Raw genomic sequence first — 20,215 nt, 5'->3', positions numbered from 1 at the left:
TTTATTCGCCTTTTTCATGATCTATCAGTAATATTTCTTAGGGGATTTAGTTTGTTGTTAAACCTTTCTTAAGTATTTTGTCGCTGAGTGTAGTAGTACAACATGTAACTGAAGGTAGGGCGATTTAGAGGGGGTGCGGGTAACCCGCTGACCCCAAAGTGGGCAGCAGCAGCTGTCAATGTTATCGCTGCTGGCTGCGGTCCTGCCGCTCTGCTACTGCTCTGCTGCTGCGCTGTAACCGAGCAGTTGGCAGAGCTGTTGGCCACGCGCTTAACTTTATTTTTAGTTCGGAACTGGAAGCGCCATGGGAAAGTGGCAACAACAACGAGCCATCGTGTAACATTGTTATTGGAAATGTTGTAGGCTCCAACAGCACAACAAAAACAACCAGAGAACGAGAGTAGGCGCAAGGGAAAGCGAATGGCAGCGTAAAGCGAAAATTCCATTGAGATTTTTTATGAAATCGAAACGAAATTAGTTTTCGATGAACTTTAAAGGCGAGTAAACAGCCGTAGCGGTCCTTCTCGCGTTCTCGCACATGTGTGGCATCTCAAAAATATACAAAAATATTTCCCAAACATATTTTTGATATAAGAAACAAAATACTGAAGCGTGTGAAAATCGGGAAATCGCAGAAATCGAAGGAAAACGCGAAAAGGGCAGAGTGCCCGCAAAAAAGTGAAATCAAAACCCGTGTGGGTGAAAGGGAAAGTCAAACCTTGTGAAATGTGAATGTCGAGTTAAAAATAACCTTGTTGGGAAATTGTACAATCCGAAGAGGTTGAGGTTGAAAAAGGAAAATCCTAAAATGTGGCTATCGTGCATAGAAAGCGACAAAGTGGAGAAAGTGAAAGCGTCGGTTTAAAAAATTTAACTTCATTGGCCCTAAATCTTACAAATAATTGACAACTTGGCATTGAGAATCCGCCAAGGATAATTGAGTTGCTGTCAAAGTTTCAAAACTGAAGAGTTAAAAATATAATTTCAAGTGCAAAGTGCAAGTGCTGAAAAATATTGTTCAACTAAAGGTAAACGCGACCTTGAAATGGCTTTAAAACTGCCTAATTGACCGACAACATTCCCTCCCAACAACCACGCCAAAAAGAACCAAACAAATTTGCTCTCAAATCAGTCAATCGACTAACAATACACTGCGCAAATTGTGGCGCCTAACGGGCGCTTTTGCATATGGCCGACCAGCCGAGCCACTCAACCAGCCACCCACACACACACCCACTGTTAGACACCCACGACCACGACCCCGAGTCCACAACCCACCCGAGGCACTTGCTCAGGGGCGCCTGAGTCCTCCCAACCACCCACTGCCATCCCTACACCCATCCCAACCTCCAAACACGCACCCACAACCAACACACCAATGTTCACTTGGAAAAGCAACGCCAAAGGCAGTAGCAACTTAATATTATTGTTTTATTTTTTTGCCATTTTGCTGTTGTGTAGCAGGTAGAAGAAAAACGCTCGATTTGTTTACTGTACTGCCACGCAATCTGTGTGAGGTATGGGTGGTTGGGTGGTAAGCGGCTGGTGGCGGGGGTGGCTAGGTGGCCGAAGCAAGATAGTGCTTCTTGGTGCCACCTGAGCACAAGGGTGGCTTGCTAACATGCCCCGCAATTTGTACAGCAAATTAGGCAATGGCCCAAATCAGAATTCAACAACAACAACAGCTTAAGTGATTTGAAAAGAGGAGGAAGTCCGAAGAAAACAAAGCTCAAAACTAATTAGTGTGGCATGGAGAATATAAACCATTTTTAAATTCCATAAACAAAGCAGAATTTAAGGTGAGTGTCGGCTGCAGGCAAAGCTCTTCTCGAAAATGCACCCACCACAGCTTCAACAAAAATACCAAAACTAAAATCTACAAATGCCACACGCTCACTCCAACAAACAATTCACAAACCACAAACAAAATGCTTAGACAGCCAAAAAGTGAAATATTTAAATGCAAAATTCAAATAGATTAGCACCCAGTATCCAAAAAATGCTTATTGTGTCGAAAAAATGTCTGTCGAGTGCCAAAAACAAAAAATCCAACTAAATGCAGCATTCATATCAAACAACAATTCAACAATGGCAACAGGATTTAGATATTCAGGATTAAGATACACTATGACCTCCACTAAGAACTAAAAACGAATGTCTTTATAATTGGCTTAAGAACATGGGGTCTTTGCGGAATTCAAAGATATAATCTCTTACTTAAGAAACTAATCTCTTGGTAATACATGGCTTTAAATTCAATTTATTATTTTATATTTTATTTAAAATTGTTTGGTAAACATAGCAAACATGTCCACATTTTAATTAGTTAGATAGGAGATTTATTTTCATTTAAATCCTGCCTGTCACGTGGCAAAAACTAATGCTTTTCAGGAGTATATCCACTTTGAAAGCCCGCCTAAAATTATGCTACAAATTTGCGATTAAACACAAAATCAATAGGAAAAATGGTGGATGGGACGAAAAGTAAAATGGCAACCGCAACATCAACGCGGAATGTGTCACATATGAACAAACAGGCTGTGAATAAGTAAATATAGACCACACGTTTGAGTGGGTGGTCCACCATATATCTATCTATATAAAGATATATATGGGATATAGCCCAGTAAGAGCTGCCGTTTGGCTATTTCAAAATGCGACCCACACAGAACCTTTGGGGAATGGGCTGAATTTAATTAAATCGTTGACCAACACCAGTTGACGTTGACGTTGCCAGTTTGTTGTTATTTATGTTGCTCTTGTTGTTGTTGTTGTTGCTGCGGATGCTGGCATTGTTGTTGTTTGTTTGCATGTGCAACTGTGCGTATGAGTGACATTAATGCGAACATGGAGGCTGGCCCACGCAGAAAGTGCGTGTGAGTATGCCGCCCACTCTCATTGAATTTGTTTGTGTTTGTACGCCTGTTTGTGGCCATTTGTGTGCTATTTATGCGCCTGCGTGTGTGTGTTCGTGTGTTTGTGTTTTGTGCGCGTTGGTTTAAAAATAGCACAAGCTACGTCTGCTTCTCCCGATTCTCCCTGCTCCAGCTCCCGCTCCTGCTCCTGCCAATGATGATGATGATGATGATTTTAGTGTCCTTTTGCCAGCCCAACGCCCATTACACCTACACCTACCCTATGTCACACTGCCCCTGCTACACCCGACCATTTCGGTGGCTGTCAACCAAACTGGCTTGAATTTATTGCCAAAAATATAAAACAGGAAGCAGCAGTACACACACACACACACACACTCGACAAACACCAACACACTCGCTCGTATAAACTTTGTTTGATTTTTCGTATTATTTTGTTGTTATTGTCGTTGCCCGATTGCACAATGCGATGGTTATGCGCCATCTTTGGAGAACAACTACAATCGCAACATCTGCGGGGAAAACACCATAAACAACAACCAAAACACCAATACCAACTTAATAAAAAGGCAACAAAACACCAGAAAGCCAAGCAACTTGAATACAAACAAAAAAAAAATATATATCTAGACGAATATCAACAACAACAAGAAGAGAAAAGTGAAACAGAAACAACACCAACACGAACTACAATAAGAAAGGTCGCCAAGGGACAGAAATGACCGTGTTTTTGTGTACAATATTGATTTTTGGTTTCTTTTCTTGGTCTTTTGCGCTGCCGCTGCCTTTCACTTGCCCCTTTCATTTCCTGGCCCCGAGCCTCAAGCCACCTCTTGGCTCCAACCCCTCCATCCTCCTCGTGGCCACGGAATTGTGCGTGTGGTTTGCCACTCGCATCTCAAATAATTTACTTTACTTTGGCTTTGTTTTACTTTCGTGCCTTCTTTTGTTTACATTGTTATCGTTATGTTCTTGTTGTTGGTACTGGATTTTTTCTCTAATTTTTTTTCCATTCTTTTTCTTTTTTTATATTTTTTTTATTTTTATTTCTCTTGGTTTTTTGTTTTGTTTGTCGTCGGTTGTTGTTGTTGCTGTTGCTGCCGCCCATTATGCGCACAATAAACGTTTCGTATCGTTACCAAAGTCAAATGAAAGTATGCCAGGGGTATGGCCCACAAACAGGATAGTCTATATATGTGTGAGTGGGTGTGTGGGGCTCTGTGTTTGTCGGAAAACTAGTTCTTTTTCGCACCCAAGGCGATTGTCTGAGTGAGTGCCTGCATGTTCGTGGGTGTGTACTGTATGTGTGTGTGTGCATTTGTTTTAAAGAAATTGTTCAAAATGCGTTCCCAGCCATTTGCATTGCCTACTTTCAAGGGCAAAAAGTAGGCTTACATTTTATTGAGTACAAGCGTATCAGTACCGTAAGTTTGAATGCTTTTAGTGGCTTATAACCACCGAAACCCATCAGATGTAACCAAAAGTAAACAATTAAGCTTATCCTAAATATTACATTATGGTATTTAGAGTAATTATATGTAAGAAGCTATTAATATTTATGTTGAATTTTAAACCTTTTTTAGTACAAATAGTTGTAAGCTAAGTTACCTCGCTAAGCCATAGTCTAAATCACGTTTACCACTCGAGCTCACTTTTGAAATATTGTTTTCATATATTTTTCTCCACTTTTTCTCTCTCCACGGTCTACCCCAATAAATGTATCTCCAACCAACTTGCCCGCCACAAAAACCATTAATGCCAAAAACCAAAAACCCCAAATAATGTCTAACCTAAATATAATGAAATCACAAAAATAAACATCGAATAGCAGGTAATTTTGGCGGCGTTCAAGGTGTCCAAACAGTTCTCTCGCCCGGCGATCTACAGATTCATGCAAATGTAAGCAAAAAGAATTAAATCAAGGCCCGAAGGCATTATGCAAAATTATTTGAATGTGTGTGTCTCTTCGATGTTATTGTTTTTTTTTTTGTCTTATCAGTTACCTACCACATGTCACCAGCGAAAGCAAGGAATGTGCGATTTTCTTAGTTGTTCAATTTGTTTCCTTTTTTCAAAGCACTGTCGTCTAACTCACACTTTCTCCAACACTCTCTATCCGTCACTTTCTCCTCTTCCTCATAGAGTTTTGTTTCGGTTATAGCCAATTAACTGGTGATGCAATCAAGCGTTTCTCAGTACGTGTTTCTTTTGCTTCCGGTACTGCTCTCTATCTATCGATCATCACTTGACTTCCTCCTCACACCTGCCACACACACCCTATAACTCTGGCTGTGACACTCTTTATCGTTACTTGACGAGATTTTCAAACACTTTGTCTTATATATTTGTTACTTTTTTGCCTTTTTTATGTATTTTCTACGTTTTTCCCCTACCTGTAAATGTGAACTGAAACAAAAATAAATTTCTAAAAAGCAAGAAACTTGGTGAATAATTTGCATGGATATCGTAACGCTGTTTCCCATTTCCTCCTTACTTCAATCCGATTCTACACTGTCCAATACACAAACACACTTATCCATTCAGAACATTCTACAGTTCTACACTGTCCCCCAGGGCTAAGCCCTCTAAAAATATTTTCCCCGTGCCCCGAAAAGACTTGGATTGTATACCTAATGTTCTTGCAACTTTTAGCCACAACAGATAAGTATTTAACTACCCCATATCTCTCAATGTCGATTTCCGAAAACTGGGCACTATATCTCTGAGTAAACTTAACCCGGCCATGGCACCATTAGACCCAACAGTCGCGGGCACTCGTAACTCTAGTCTAGTAGGTCTATTATAATACTCGTACTACCCATACTTAGCTTACTCATACTTGTGGCCTAAAACAGTAGTGTCTCCACGGATTTACAAAAGAAGATACTTAGAATCTTTCAAATATGTATTTTTGGTTAGAATATTTTTTTTTTAAATAAGCATAAAATGAAAAGTTCTTTAAGAAAATCCTTGCAGACACTACTCATCATTCGCCACAACTCGAAAAAATTCCAGAGCAGGATCAGACACTGATCCGAAACCCACAAATAAGTCTTCTATCATACGTATTTATTTGCATCGACTTTTGCTTTATCGACCATATCGATTACCATATTTTGTTTGTGTGCATTAGTTGAAACATCTGAAAAGGACAACAAACTATGGCAGGCAAGCGGCGCAGTCCCCCCTAGTAATCCGAAAGTAATCCCCTAAAACCCCTAATACCCAGCCCCAAAGTGAAACCCCGAAATCCCACAGAGCAAACCCCCGTTAGTAGCCATTATAGCCACACCCAATCAACATCTCCAACCCCTACAGGCGGGCGCCTCCAGGTGCGCACCTCTCTGGATCCGTGGCGCCAGCAGCGGAGCCTCAACGAGCGGGACCTGCTCAGCTCCGGCGGTGACTTACGCCACCTGTCGCAGACCAGTCAGCGGCTGTACGCCTCCGCGGACCAGCGAGACCGCTACGAGCTGCAACTACAGCACCGCGAGCGCCTCGAGCAGTATCCGCTGACGCGAACCGCACGCCTGGACGTCCAGCAGCGGAACTCGCTCAATCGCAGCAACCACGAGCGGCAGTTCTCCACGGCTGGTGGAGCGGGAGCAGCGAGTGGTGCTGCTGGCGCCTACCGACGTGCCCCGCCCTTGGCCGCTGCCGGCGGCGGCGGCAGCAGCAGCAGCAGCACCACTAGCAGCAGCTACTACCCCCAGGCAAAGCCGCAGATTGTGATTGGTCCGGGAACGGGATCTGGAACGTTATCGGCATCGGGCTCCTACGATAGAGGGGCAGCCATGGCGGCAGAGGCGGCACGGGGCAGTGGTCATCGCGGCCTGCTGGGCGCCTCAAGGAGCGGCGGGGGCAGCAGCTCCGTCAGCTCCACAGAGGCGGCCTACTGGGACGAACCGGCCACCAGCTCCTCCTCGTCAGCTGCCCAGGATTCGCGGCGCTTCACCGAGCGCAGAATAAAGAAGACGGTGCGCTTCGATGCCCACGACGACGAGGCCGTCCTGCTGGCTGCCAATCAAGCCCTGCCCCCGGTGACCGCAATCCTGCCCTCGACGGCGGTGGATGTGGGAGCTGCCACCATTCTGAGCAGCGGGAAAACGCTGGACGGCGACTGGTCGCGTTGGGAGTCGGAACGCCAGGGCAGCCAGGACTCGGCCACCAAGGACTCAGGCATCGATACCAGCAGCACGTTCACCAGCAGCGAGGACTCGAATCGCGGCGACGGTCCCAAGGTACAAGGAGTCGAGTTCGCGACGAACGAGATGGGCAAGAATGCATTGTGTCTGTGTAGAGTCTCTCTCTGTCTCTCTATCTTTGTCTCTTTCTCCCCTCTGGACCCCCCAACCCACTTTCATCCGTTTGTCTGTGTGAAGAACCGAACCAACAAAAATGATAACCCCAGTATTCCCTGTTTGTTGTTCTTGTCGAAAACCAACCATAACCCAGACCATAATCAAGCAACAAAATATCGTTTTTGGTTATCACTCCTAGCTCGCAACCAGCTCGCAAATTTCAGCTATTTTGACAAACATTTCAGCATACGACTCACTGAACCCCAGAGAAAACGAAACTCCACAAGAACCAATATTGCATGATCGTGTATAAGTTTTTTTATCCTTCAAGTCTCTGAGTGTTGTGCTTGCATGAATCCCAACTATCTCTCAAGAAAATGAATTCCCAAAGCACGCCCTTGCATGACCCCTAAATGTTAGCGGTTTTAGCATTCAAAATTAACCCATTAATCGCCTGGAGTTGAGGAAACTCTTGAAACGTGTGTGTTCTCAAAACAAGTAGGAACAAAATATACAAACGAAACAACTATGTATCTCTATCTATGCGCTATGCCAACTATCCGTAATTGAGTAGAACGTGTTTCTCTAGCCTGTAAGAAAACAAACAAAACCAAAACCAAAACAAAACCAAAAACAAAATGAATGTGAACAAAACGTGTACAAAATGTTACTTTCCACTGTTATACATACTATATATATATTTAATTTCGCTTACCAACTCTAATTGTAAGTTTGTACTAGACTGTAAGTTGTTAACATATTTCTGAGACCTGAGACCGGTGCAAATTGCTAACTAAAAACAATTCTACTTCCCGCATACGATGGCTCCCCACCGAACACCACCACATCCAACAACCAAAATCTATGCACGATCATCCGCAATCCGAATTGTAATCCCACCAATCAATCACAATAACCACCACCAACCAATCAACCACCCTTCCACACCCACCACTGTCGATGCATATAGAATCCGGTGAATTGGCAAACATCCGCGGACAATACTCGCCTGATCGGGCATATGATATTGCGTAAATACTATGACGGGGAGGATATATTAGGCTTAAAGGTCAACGGCGGTCAGCCCCTTGGAGTGGGCGGCGGCGTCGCAGGAGGCGGCGCAGGAGGAGGTATAGGAGGTCCATGCGGGGCAATTGTGGAGAAGGTGAAACGCGGATCGGTGGCCGATCTCGAGGGCCGGATTCGACCAGGTAACCACCATCTCTAATCATCCCATTTTCCACTCACTACATCCACTCTATCTCTTTCTTCTCGTCTCTCTGTTTTCTCTCTCTTTCTGCCCGCCTATCTATGATCGTTCGATCCATCCTCACATCCATTCATGATCCGATCATCGGCGGGAGCAGGCGACGAGATAATCGAGTGGAATGGCCGCAGCCTGCACAACAAGAGTGCCGACGAGGTTTACGACATCATCGACGAGAGCCGCCTGGACGCCCAGGTGGAACTGATTGTGAGCCGGCCGATTGGGACCGGCGGTGGCAGTGGCGGCAGCAGCAGCAACGTCAGTCCCAGCAGTGCCTGTTCCGCTTCCGCGTCCGGCATATCCGGCATTTCCGGCGGCTCCGCCAGCAGCACCGCCCCGCGCCGCTCTTCGGCCAACTTTCCGCACAGCGGACTGGCCTGCAGCATGGCGGGAAGTGCGGTGGTCAGCAGTGGCGGAAGATATCTTCAGCGAAAAGGTATTACTCTATATAAGTCTAGAATAAAGTCCTTTGAAAAGGATTTTCCTACTGTTGTTGTATGTGTGAGTCTGTATGATTGAGTGACTGAAAATTGTGACAAAAATAAACCATAGGAACTTACAAAGAGGGTGGGAATAAGAGCCATATTTTGGCGTATAATTTGGATACCATAATATGGAAAATCTTAAATTTGCTGCGTAACAAGGGACTAATGGTTTTAGGAATAAAAGTAATTCAGGACAGTCATAACACGACCATAAAACTAACTTCATACTCATACTCATAATGCTTCAATAATCAATAATATCTACCAATATCCAATTGCAATATAGCTCCTGCGGTTGAGGCTATCGAAATCCATCGAGATAAGCCAAGTGTGCTGATTACCTCGCCCGGTTCGCCGGACATCCACACCGGTGTTCCAGGATCAGGAGCTGGCGGAGGACTGCGGCAACGTGGCGTCGTCGCGCATCAAACGCAACGCCTGGGACCAAGTCACAGCAGCCACAGCCACAGCAGCAGCGGGAGTGGCAGCGGCAGCAGCACCAGCAGCGCCCACACCGCCCCCTCCAACGTCACCAACCTCGCATCCGCATCCGCCACCGGCTCCGCCTCGGGCGGTCTGCACGGCACAACGACGGCGGGCCATCATCACCACCATTGCCATCCGCATTCGCATCAACACCCGCTACAACATCAAGGACTGCCCACCGCCCACCTGCACGGTCACGGGGTGGGCGGGGGCGTGGCCATGGGAAGCGGCTCAGGCACCACCACACAAGCGCTTCCGATCGAAGGTCGGTTGCAGCTGAAGCTCGGCTACGACCAGAACACGTTGCAGCTGATCGTGACCCTGGTCTGCGCCACCGGCCTCTCCCTTCGCCAGAGCGGAGCTGGCCGCAATCCCTACGCAAAAGTGAGTATCCTTTTAGGATAAAGAGCGCCTCATATACGTAAAGTTATATTCTTTCAGGTGTTCCTTCTGCCCGATCGCAGCCACAAGTCGAAACGGCGAACAAAAACTGTGGGCACCACCTGCGAGCCACGCTGGGGCCAAACCTTTATCTACTCGGGCCTGAGACGCTGCGACCTCAGCGGCCGGCTGCTGGAGGTATTTGGTGGCATCTTCTTGAAAAGCTTCCGATCGGATAACTAAACTGCCCTTTTCAGGTGACGCTGTGGGATTATGTTCGGTACGGGGCCAACGACTTCATCGGCGAGGTGGTAATCGATCTAGCGCACCACATCCTGGACGATGAGGCGGAGTGGTACCAGCTGCAGCCTCATCAGGATACCTCCTACCTCGTATGTGTGTGGGCCGGGGCTATTTCAGTTCGTTCGCTTGGTTTCCATTTTGCGTTCGTTGGTTCGGTTTCCGTTGAATCCTGCGTGTTCAGAAAATTATTCATACATAGGTGTTGGCAAAGGGCTTTAGCGAAAACCTAAAGGAAACACAAACGAGCTAAGGTTAAGCTTAGCAAACAATGCTTTGAGGAGCGAAAAAATTAACACAGAACTTGCAAATGAAAAATGGAAAATATTATGGTTTCAAATATTATTATTGTTTAATTATAATTTTTAGTTGTTTTGTGAAACTAGTTGTAAGGGCTGATCCGTCTTACAGTTTTGGAGATTTTATTAAATTTTAAATAGATAATTCTATCGAATCTATATAACTGAAAGTAGGATCCAGCTTGGTAATATTCCCTTGCCAACCATCCATTCCTGCAGAAGCTGCCTGGTTTGAACAAAATTATTAATTCAGCATTGTCATTATCTGGTTTTTTCCGTTGGTTTTTTTGTACTGCACCAACACGTTACCACCCCAAAAACTTCACCACCCTCTGCCACCACCACTTCCACCCACAATAACAAACAACAACAACCACATGTGCGATTCTCATACAACGAAATCAACAACATTGCGACGCAAAATTTATGACACCAACAACAACAACAACAATAATAACTAAAACAGTTACGTGACGAGGGCAGCGATGTGGACGGCCTGATACTGACACCGACAGATCATTTATCACCGCCGAGCACCATGTCGCGCCTGAGCGACTCGGACACAACGTCCGACTGTGACATCGATGGAATGACCCCGGGGGCCAGCATCTCGTCGATGGGCAGCTCAGCGAGTCCACCACCCCTGCTTGAGGTAACAACAACAAAAACAAGAGCTAACCAAAAATTACAGTGAGAGCTCAACACACAGTAACAGAAACAGGATACAATGTTTGAATCAAAAATATTATTTCATCTGTATATAATACACTTGCCAAAAACTAGCAAAGGAAGAGCCAAACAAAAACAACTGACAGCAACCAGAGTGAGGACACTTGACTCACTAACACAATCACACATACATACATACTTCAATCGCAGCTTGCCACTTTCAGGGGCACTCAGTCCCTCCTACACGGTTACATACATATGAACATCCTATGTTCCCCTTTAACTTTCTCTTCTAGTCAGTCGGGAGACTCGACTATTTGGCGCTACTTATAAGCCTCAAAATCAAATAAAGTTGCTAAGGCTAAGCTGCATACTCTTGGCTAAAATTCTAATAACCAAATATATTAAAAATATTTATTAAAATATTAAATGATTGTGAGACTGCATGAGTTTAAAATTAAATAAAAAAATAAAGAAAATTCATAAGATACAGCATTCCATAATCCTTAGAGAGAGTATGCAGACTTCAGTGTCCACAAATGAACGTTTTGATGCTTTCAATTAAGTGCCATCCCTAGTTTATATCTCTCTCTCTATGTGTGCGTGCTTTTTTCTAACTGTAACTCACATATCACATGCCATGGGCAGCATTCACCATAAGCATCGCCATCAACATCAACCAGCCGACCCGTTGGTCGTCATCGAGCACAACCACAGCAGCAGAACACAGTCGGCGAATGAAAAGAATAACTCATTCATAGCCATGGCATCCATGGACTCCATTTTCTGTTTCAATTCCAGTTCCGGTTCCTGTCAGCTATCAGTTTTCAGTTTGCATGCCACACCACACACAACAGGCAAACAGAAATTGGTTAAATGTCAGATTCAACACGTGTCACCTCCCAGCAAACAAACATACATACAAAATGTACAAAGTATTTTGGTTTTCAAGTGTTTTGAGTTTGTTTTAAAGTTACATTCAACTAATTGGTGTCGTTGTTTGGTTGTGCGTGTGTTAAATTTTTCTCTCTCTTTCTGTCTTTCGAAAACTATGATCTGTCTTCGAAAACTGTCTTCTAACTCTATGTACTAAAATCTCTACCGAATCCAAGCGGGCCTTGGTCGCGACTTTTCAGCTAACGATAACTATTGAATTTAAGATGAAAAACTACTCTAGTCTAAGTCTCTTAAGTCGAATGTTTTAAGCTAAGAATCCGTGTAAACTTAAACTTGAGAACACATACTGCCAAAGGCGGCCTTAAAACTACTATAACTCTCTATCGTATCCCATACCGATCTGCCATTCAACCGCTATTGCATGCCTCTATAGAATATCGCTTATGCCCATCCACTGACCACCCGCCCAGCATCCTGCTTGTAGCTTTAAGTGTGTAGCGTTGCGTATACTTGATGTGAGTTGAGTTGAACAAACACAGCCCCCCCAGACACCTGAGAAAAGTGCCAGACCCTTACCCAGAGATACTCCCACACAAACACAATGTAAGAGGCCAATACTGTAATTTTTTGAATACCACACACCTAAACACATATATCACACTCCCAGATTTCCGCTCATTTTGTTCATATGTAAACTTCTTTATTGTCTTATCCTTCTTTTTCTCTCGATCTTTATCTTTCACTTAAAACTGAACTCCTCTAAACTCAACACCCCTTAAACCTTTAAAAAAAACCCTCGTTCCATTCCAAATCCGAAAACCCTTTTAACCGAAATACGACGATCCAGATCGATCTAAACGAGCGTCGCTCCAGACGCGATATGTCTCCCCAGGGCCGCAAACGGGTGGCCGGGATGGTGGCCCGCGACTACCGCACTGTATCTGGCATCGGACAAAGTTACCACAATCAGGTTTGCACCAAAGCTAAATTAACGAACCACCAAACAGAACTGCAAAAAAAGCACTACAAACAAAACAGAACAGTACAGTGAGGTCTACGAAGTCACTTGCGTTCAAAGTATCATCTTAGGAACCCGTGGGGGGTTAATTAGAAAAGAAATGATATACAAAAAAAAATCACAATTCAATCTCATGATTTATTACAAAAATAATATCAAAATAAAGGATTTCTTGCAGAGATCACTTGGTTTATGTTAAAGTTTCTTGGCCAGTTGAAAAAAACCCACCCATAGCTAGTTTAGTGAGTTAGAACCACCGCCTTACTACAGCACTTTCTATTCAGAGTTCATGCTAATATTTTACTTAACCTAACTAACTAACCCTAACTAATACTTCCGCATTCCCACCTTAGGGAGTGCAGAAGCTTGGTTCTCAATGTATTTTAATTGATTTCGTTTCAAAAATATAATATCCGTATCCAATTTTATGGCTCTCTATCTCTTGTTCACCTACGTATTACCATATCTTTGAACTTACTCGTTTCAATGTTCCAGTAGAAGTTGCAGTAAAGTTAACCGAAAATAAACCAACACGAACACCCACACTGTTAATATGCCTGAATTAAGTTCAGAACCACTAAACCACTTGAAATCACTCGACCACCCAGAACCACTCACATGCCTAGTTTATAAGCTCCGATCCGAAAGTTTGTCAGAGTCCCTGGACCCCAAGGGGATGCCTGATTGGTTCGGCTGAGAGGTGCACCACTCTAACCACTCTCTACTTTCCATGCCACCACCTGACGCACTTTCAGGCATCTGCCAGCGGCTACTATCGTCGCGGAGGTGGTAATGGTGTTGGTTCCGCCATCGGTCCCGGTGGCATGAGCCTTAGCCAACGCAGCCACTCAGCGGCACCCAGTGACAGCTACCACAGTGGTGGAGGAGGAGGCGGCGTTCCCTCTGGCGGAGTGGGCTACGGATATCGGAGTACCAGTCCGCGGCGCGGATCTCTTTCGCCTCCCGACGATCGCTACATAGACTATCCAGTTCTTCCAGTTCACGGCTCACCCAACGCTCCATCGGCATACCAGGGGCCGGGTGGCGCATCCTCAGCGTCAGCTGCCACGCAGCAACAGCGGTTCCAGTCGCGATCGGCTACAGCCACGCCTACAGGCTCTCCCAAGAAAAGGCAACTGCCACAGGTAACCTTGGCGGGACTTGTAGCTAACAAGGATTATTCTGAATCCTTAACTTGATGTTACAATAAGCAATATTGAAGAACAAGTTCTGATGAATATTAAATTTTTCGTTTCGTTAGGTGCCCCAGACATCTCGCAGCGCCATGTTGAGGGACCGACTCGGTCAGGACTTTGACGAGCGACTGGCCTCGGGCGGCCGCTTTGGGCGGCACCGCACAAGGCAGCCCCACCACCAGGCCACCTACCGCAGCACTGGGATGGGCGGCTGGGAGCGGCACTATACGGGCCTTTCCGACAGCGACCTGCACTCGATGGACACCAGGATGCGACCACGACACTCCCTGTCGCCGGACAAGGACTTTATGGGCGAGTTCGGCGACTCCGATATGGAGTCTGTGGTCAGTGTGACCTCCAGCGCCTTCTCCACGCAGTCGGAGCGACCGCGTACCTCGCGTGGCCTCAGGTGAGTAGCTGACTGGAGGGATGACCGAATGTTCGGAAGGAAAGAGGAAGGAGTGCCAGTCAGGCTTGAAACAAGCCAAGCAAAGCTGTCAAAATTACGCTGAAATTCCGCTCTGGGCCACACGCTATTGGCCTTCTTGTAATATTTTCTTTCTGAGTAGTAGCTATGAGCAACATTACAAAATTTCCTTGAATTAGGCTTGGTATTCAAACGATCAGAATCAGAATCGGCGCGCTTACCGCCCAACTCTCTCTTTGTAACTAATACAAACAGACACACACCAACACACCCACACACACGTGGACCCAAAAAGTATTTTCTCGCTTACACTGATTACCACACGCACACTGAAACCAAAGGAAAACGAAAGCGAAAACTTTAAGTTTCTTTTCTGCATTTACTTTTTGCGTTTGCCAAACCAACCGACCAATAAAAAATCTCTATGATAATCTCAACAACAATCAACAACAACAACTTGCCGCTCTCGCCGCGCCAACTCTCTGTTTGTGTTTGTGTTTGAATGCTTCTCTCGCGTGCCGTGCTCGCCACACGCTTACACGCCGCCAACTCACCACGAAACACATTCCAAAACATAACTCCACCGAAAAAAAAATGAACATGAAACACACAACCACCCACCCACCCACTACTCTCACCTGACCTCGGACGATGTTCGATCTTTTCCCCCCCAATGTGCGCTCTCAATTCAACTCACCACCCCCTGCACCTGGTTTCTGCATTTCCTCAACACTCTTCTATGCAATGGGTTGGTGTAATTACAACAACGTTTTGCATGCCACTGAAAACCACCACCGCCGCTGCCACTCGTTTATCGTTACCGTTACCAAAAATATACCACCCGTTACCGTTGCCCACAAATAACCGTTAGCTTCCCCCGCAACTGGCGCAATCTCTTTGGCGTCCGCAACAGTTTCCTCAGCGGATCCGGAGGTGAGCCCATCACCGGACTGCGGCTGCACCACTCGGAGCCGGGCAGGGCCAACACCATCGAGGTGGATGACTGTGATTACCTGCCATCGGGCGGGGCCCAGCAACTGGTTCTCCTCGAGCAGCTGGAGCAACTGCAACATCTGGCCGCTCTGGCGGCTGCCGACTCGCCCCCAATCTCCGCCAGAGTCGGAATGGGCATAGCCCCGCACCAGGTACTGGTGACGGATGCCAACAGTGGCCAACTGGTGGAGCAGTTCTTCGTGGAGCCAGGCACCGTGGCCGAGGAGGCCCTTATGCCGCTCGAGCCACTGGACCCACTCGATCCCCATGCGCATCTGCATCCACATTCCGCCTTCTACTCGCCCCATCTGCCCACCACCATGCCCCCATTCGACATTTTTCCACCAAGACGCTCGAACGGACAGAAACCAATCGTACAAGCCACCTCCGCCGCCTATCCGCTGCAACCGCAACCGCAACCGCTGCCGCTGCTGCCGAGCTTTGAGCAATTCAAGCGCATTACCTCGCCCATCACCAATCTCTTCCGCAGCTCTTCGCCAGCGGGCGGCCACGCCCACGCCCATGCCCACGACCATGCAACGACTTCGCCCAGTTCTCTGGTGGGCTATGTGCGGGATCACCTGGACAAAAGCTGCAGCCACTGCCAGAACGGAAGCCAACCGGTGGTGTTGTCCACGCACCACACCTTGCAGTTGATTGGCGCATGTCCCGATCCCTGCTGCCTGGCGGACGCGCATCCCCATCCCCAGCACCAGCCTATGGGGTATCCCTATGGAGGCGAACCCCGGCCACCCTCCTCTGATCCAGCCATGTGCGGGGAGTGCGTCGATCAGCACTTCCTCGGCGGCTTGACGGGGCCGCAACTTAATCTCGGAGTGGTGCCTACCTATCATGTGCACACACCCACGCCAAACGCCCATAGAAGGGCCAGGGGGCAGATGAACACGCCGGCCCCGCCACCGACCCAATCGGTCCTGCGGCTATCTCGGCAGCTAAGTGAAGACGCTCTGGTGGCAGCTGTACCCATTTCGGAGGCCAAAGCCCAGCCCACTTCGATTCTGAAGAAACCGAAGCTGGAGCGCCGAAGACTCTTTCATGAGGGGCAGTCGCGTTCGCTGGACTACGATGACCTGCACACCAAGAGCTGGGGCAGGCGTCGTATTCGCTACGAGGACGAGATGGCGCCCACGGACGATTACCCCTATCCACATCCAAGCGCCTACGCCCACTCGCCCACCTCGGCCATGTCACGGCGATACGGATCCGAGACGAACATCCGGCAGTCTTACATGGGCGCCAATGTGGATGCCAGCAATCCGTTGAGTCACTCGCACTTCCTGGTCACGGATGACAAGATCGTGACCATAACCTACGACTCTGATGTGGGTTGGACGCGTCGAGGAGTGGCGCCTTCACTTTTTCGAGGGACGCACCGCCAACGTGGCCTGACCGATGCCAGGCACCACATGTCCCTGGATCTGCAGCGGACCAGCCAGCAGAAGCTGTACGGGCCGGCGGCTCCGTATTTGAAACGGAGGCGGAACCTGCCACATCCACCTAGCGCCCAAAACGCGCACAACTTTTCGCCAATGGAGGGGGGAGCGGATCAACTGAATGCAGCTGTGGCGGGAGTGGACCAAACGGGCAACGGCGGAATGGGTAGCGGTGGTGGTGCACACAACACATATAGCAATACCGCCACCACACACAATAGCAACCACCAGAATAGCCTAGCGAGTAGTGTTAGCAATCAGCAATCAGCTAGGCAAAAAGGGAAAGAAGGCGGATCGATGATCGGAGCATCGGAGCAGCTGACGAAATCTAGTAGTGGGAGCGGTGGTGCAACATCTGCTGCCGCTGCTGGGCATCATGTCGTCGGTGGTACTAATGCTAATAATGCTTCTTCTTCCTCTTTTGCAAATCCCCAACCACCACCACAACAACAACAACAACAACTACATCATGGATCACCCAATAATAACAACAAACGTGTCCTTTCATCAATGACAACAACAAATACTACACCACAACAATCACACACTGACGCCAATAACTTGACGCTTGACGCCACACAACAACAACAACAACAACTTGTACAACAACAACCAACGCCAAATACATGCACAAATCTCATAACAAACACAACAACAACATTATCAACAACCACAACAACAACCACACCATCGTCGAATGCAACGAATGCGGCGACAACGACAACTACAACCACTGCAACAACAAATGCTACAACAACTGCCACAAATCCAACGACAACAACAAATAACACTAACGAACCAAACGCAACAACCAACGCCAATGCCGATGCGGATGCGGACGCGGATGCTCCGCTGGACGCAATCGACTGGGATGCAATCGATGCGATGCTGGACGACGACTTCAGCGAGTACGACAAGGACAAGAACGGCGCCGATGAAGCGGGCGGCTCCAAATCAGCAGAAGGAGCTGGTGCAGAAGGCGAAGAGAAAGTCGGTGAGTGCCCATAAAATGCGAGATTTGAATGGTTTAGGGTACCTGGCTCTCTGAGCGATGAAATACATAGAAGCAGGAAAAATATTTGACCCACCCGGCGTATGAGTGATATCATATTAAGTATACGACGAGTAGGCATATTGAATTTTCAGCTGAATTGTATGCAACAAAAAAAAAAAAGGTTTTTTTTTTTTCAAAGGGCTTATGGGTTTTAGCATCCACTAAATATTTTGTTCTTTTATTAAAAGAATTATTATTTTATTTTTATTTTCTTTTTTTATGAAATATTTAAAAAAAAAATTTTTTTTTTTTTCTTTTAATTTTAATTTAAAATAAAAACTAAGAAATTACCCTTATATTTATTCCCTAATGTGGAATAATTGTGTAGTTAGAATATTCTGACAAGCCTGCAAAAGTATGACCTGTATAAAAAATTACTCATACGCCTTGTATGCAGAAGAGTCATAAAATTCAAAAAATTATAAAAACTACCAACTTTAATTTTTGAATCGATTAATCCTACAGATGGAAGCCTCTCGGACACCGCTACGGACAGAAAGAAAGGCGGCGCCATTGACCAGGAGCGGTCGCCCAAGGGCGGCAGCGGCATGGGAAAGAAGTCCAACTCCACCTCACAGCTTTCGGCAACAGGTAGGCCATTTGTTCCGTTCTCTGTTTGCGCTCGTTTACCGTTCTTGTTTAGTTACATTGAGTTTCATAGTCAGATGATCAGTTAATCGTAAAATTTTGGTCTCGTTCCGGAAAAAATTAACAAAAAAAAGAGTCCGGAAAGAGCAGGCATCTCGTCCTTCGTTGATCTCATACCCATTGATTTAGTTCATGCTTTGCCATTAATTTTTCGGTTGCCCGACTAACGTCATAACTGTATTCATAACCATAAGCTAACCCACTAACCAGTAACCAATATAGTTAAACTAACCAAAAGAATACAAAAATACTAAAACTGTGTAAAATGCCGTACTCGAAGGTCGTAAAAGACGTATGGGCTTTGGAAAGAAGGGTAAGAACTCGTTCACGGTGCACCGCAGCGAAGAAGTGCTGCCCGGGGATATCACGCGAGAGTTGCGCAGCAGCGGCGGTGCAGGCGTCAGCGGTGCCGGTGGTGCCAGTGGAGCCGGTGGTGGCGGTCTGTCCCGCGGTTCGTCCTCGGAGGCGGACGCCATCGAGCAGTTTTTCGGCGATGGCGCCGGCGGGGAAAGGTGCGCACAAGTCCAACTTTCTACTCTAGCTATCTTCTCTCTACTCTAGTATACTTTCTACGCTATTCTATCAGTTCTTTTCCGTATCTTTATTCTATTCTTTATTCTTTTTTAACTTTATTTTGTTTTTTTTTGCTCTCTAGAAAGAAAAATAAATTAAAAAAAAAAAAAACCAAAAGAAAATTCCAGTTGATTGAGATGATAAACATTAGTCGGCCCAAAAACAAAAATCAAAAGAATCCTGTAAACAGTAACAGTACATTATCGGTAACACTCACAGGATATCCATTTATCCATAGATATAAGAGCTTCTCATTCACTTTTCTCTCTTGCTCTTTTAACTTATGCGCGTGCTTTTTGCCAAAAGCTTCAGTGAAAGAAAGCTCGCCCTTTTTGAAAAATTCCAACCGAATTCGAAACCAAACCAACCGCCTCCCCTCCGTTTATTTGATTTATTATTTTCGACCCTCACGAAAGCGCAGGTACAACAATCTAAACAAACAATAAGTAAAATATTAAAAATATTTCCAGAACAACCAGAACCAGAACAACCCAACTAAACCAAACCAAAACCAACAAACAATCCAAAGTCGATACGTATTTTTAGGCTTATAGGGGGAGTCCTGTTTATCCAAGGATTCCTCAAAACGAAGCGGGGCACTCCAAAAGCTTTGCTTTCCCGCCAAATGCTTTAATTGTAAAGCAAAGCTTTTGGCTGTGCGACAGCCCCATTTGCATTTTACTTTCTTAGCAACATACTTACTATAATTACTACTACTAACCAGTAACCAGTAAACAGTTACCCGTAACCTATATCCTTTACCGATTGCTAATGCCATTTGTATAACCCACACAAAACATTTTATCCTAGCGTTCTGTTCGATTTGCATGCATTGAGTTAAGCCAATACCTATACCTACTTATATACTCGTAACATACTCGATACCAGCAT

At 46.1% G+C, this 20,215-nt stretch overlaps 1 protein-coding gene across 1 annotated transcript in view; it reads left to right on the top strand.

Annotated features, from left to right (window-relative positions):
* The window catches only part of Rim (Rab3 interacting molecule), a 34,130-nt gene that overhangs the window by 6,451 nt on the left and 7,464 nt on the right, over window positions 1-20,215 (top strand). The window contains exons 6-18 of the mRNA XM_043212069.2: window positions 6,195-7,117; window positions 8,148-8,388; window positions 8,545-8,880; window positions 9,216-9,799; window positions 9,857-9,994; window positions 10,054-10,188; window positions 10,862-11,047; window positions 12,809-12,931; window positions 13,735-14,124; window positions 14,241-14,584; window positions 15,474-18,043; window positions 18,569-18,694; window positions 19,032-19,263. Of these exons, the coding sequence (XP_043068004.1) occupies window positions 6,195-7,117; window positions 8,148-8,388; window positions 8,545-8,880; window positions 9,216-9,799; window positions 9,857-9,994; window positions 10,054-10,188; window positions 10,862-11,047; window positions 12,809-12,931; window positions 13,735-14,124; window positions 14,241-14,584; window positions 15,474-18,043; window positions 18,569-18,694; window positions 19,032-19,263 (6,328 nt within the window). The remainder of the gene's footprint in view (window positions 1-6,194; window positions 7,118-8,147; window positions 8,389-8,544; window positions 8,881-9,215; window positions 9,800-9,856; window positions 9,995-10,053; window positions 10,189-10,861; window positions 11,048-12,808; window positions 12,932-13,734; window positions 14,125-14,240; window positions 14,585-15,473; window positions 18,044-18,568; window positions 18,695-19,031; window positions 19,264-20,215) is intronic.

Source organism: Drosophila bipectinata, chromosome 3R (genome assembly GCF_030179905.1).
Source record: "Drosophila bipectinata strain 14024-0381.07 chromosome 3R, DbipHiC1v2, whole genome shotgun sequence".
NCBI lineage: Eukaryota > Metazoa > Arthropoda > Insecta > Diptera > Drosophilidae > Drosophila > Drosophila bipectinata.
The sequence above is the reverse complement of the archived record's forward strand: the minus strand, read 5'-3'. Positions and strand labels throughout refer to the sequence as shown.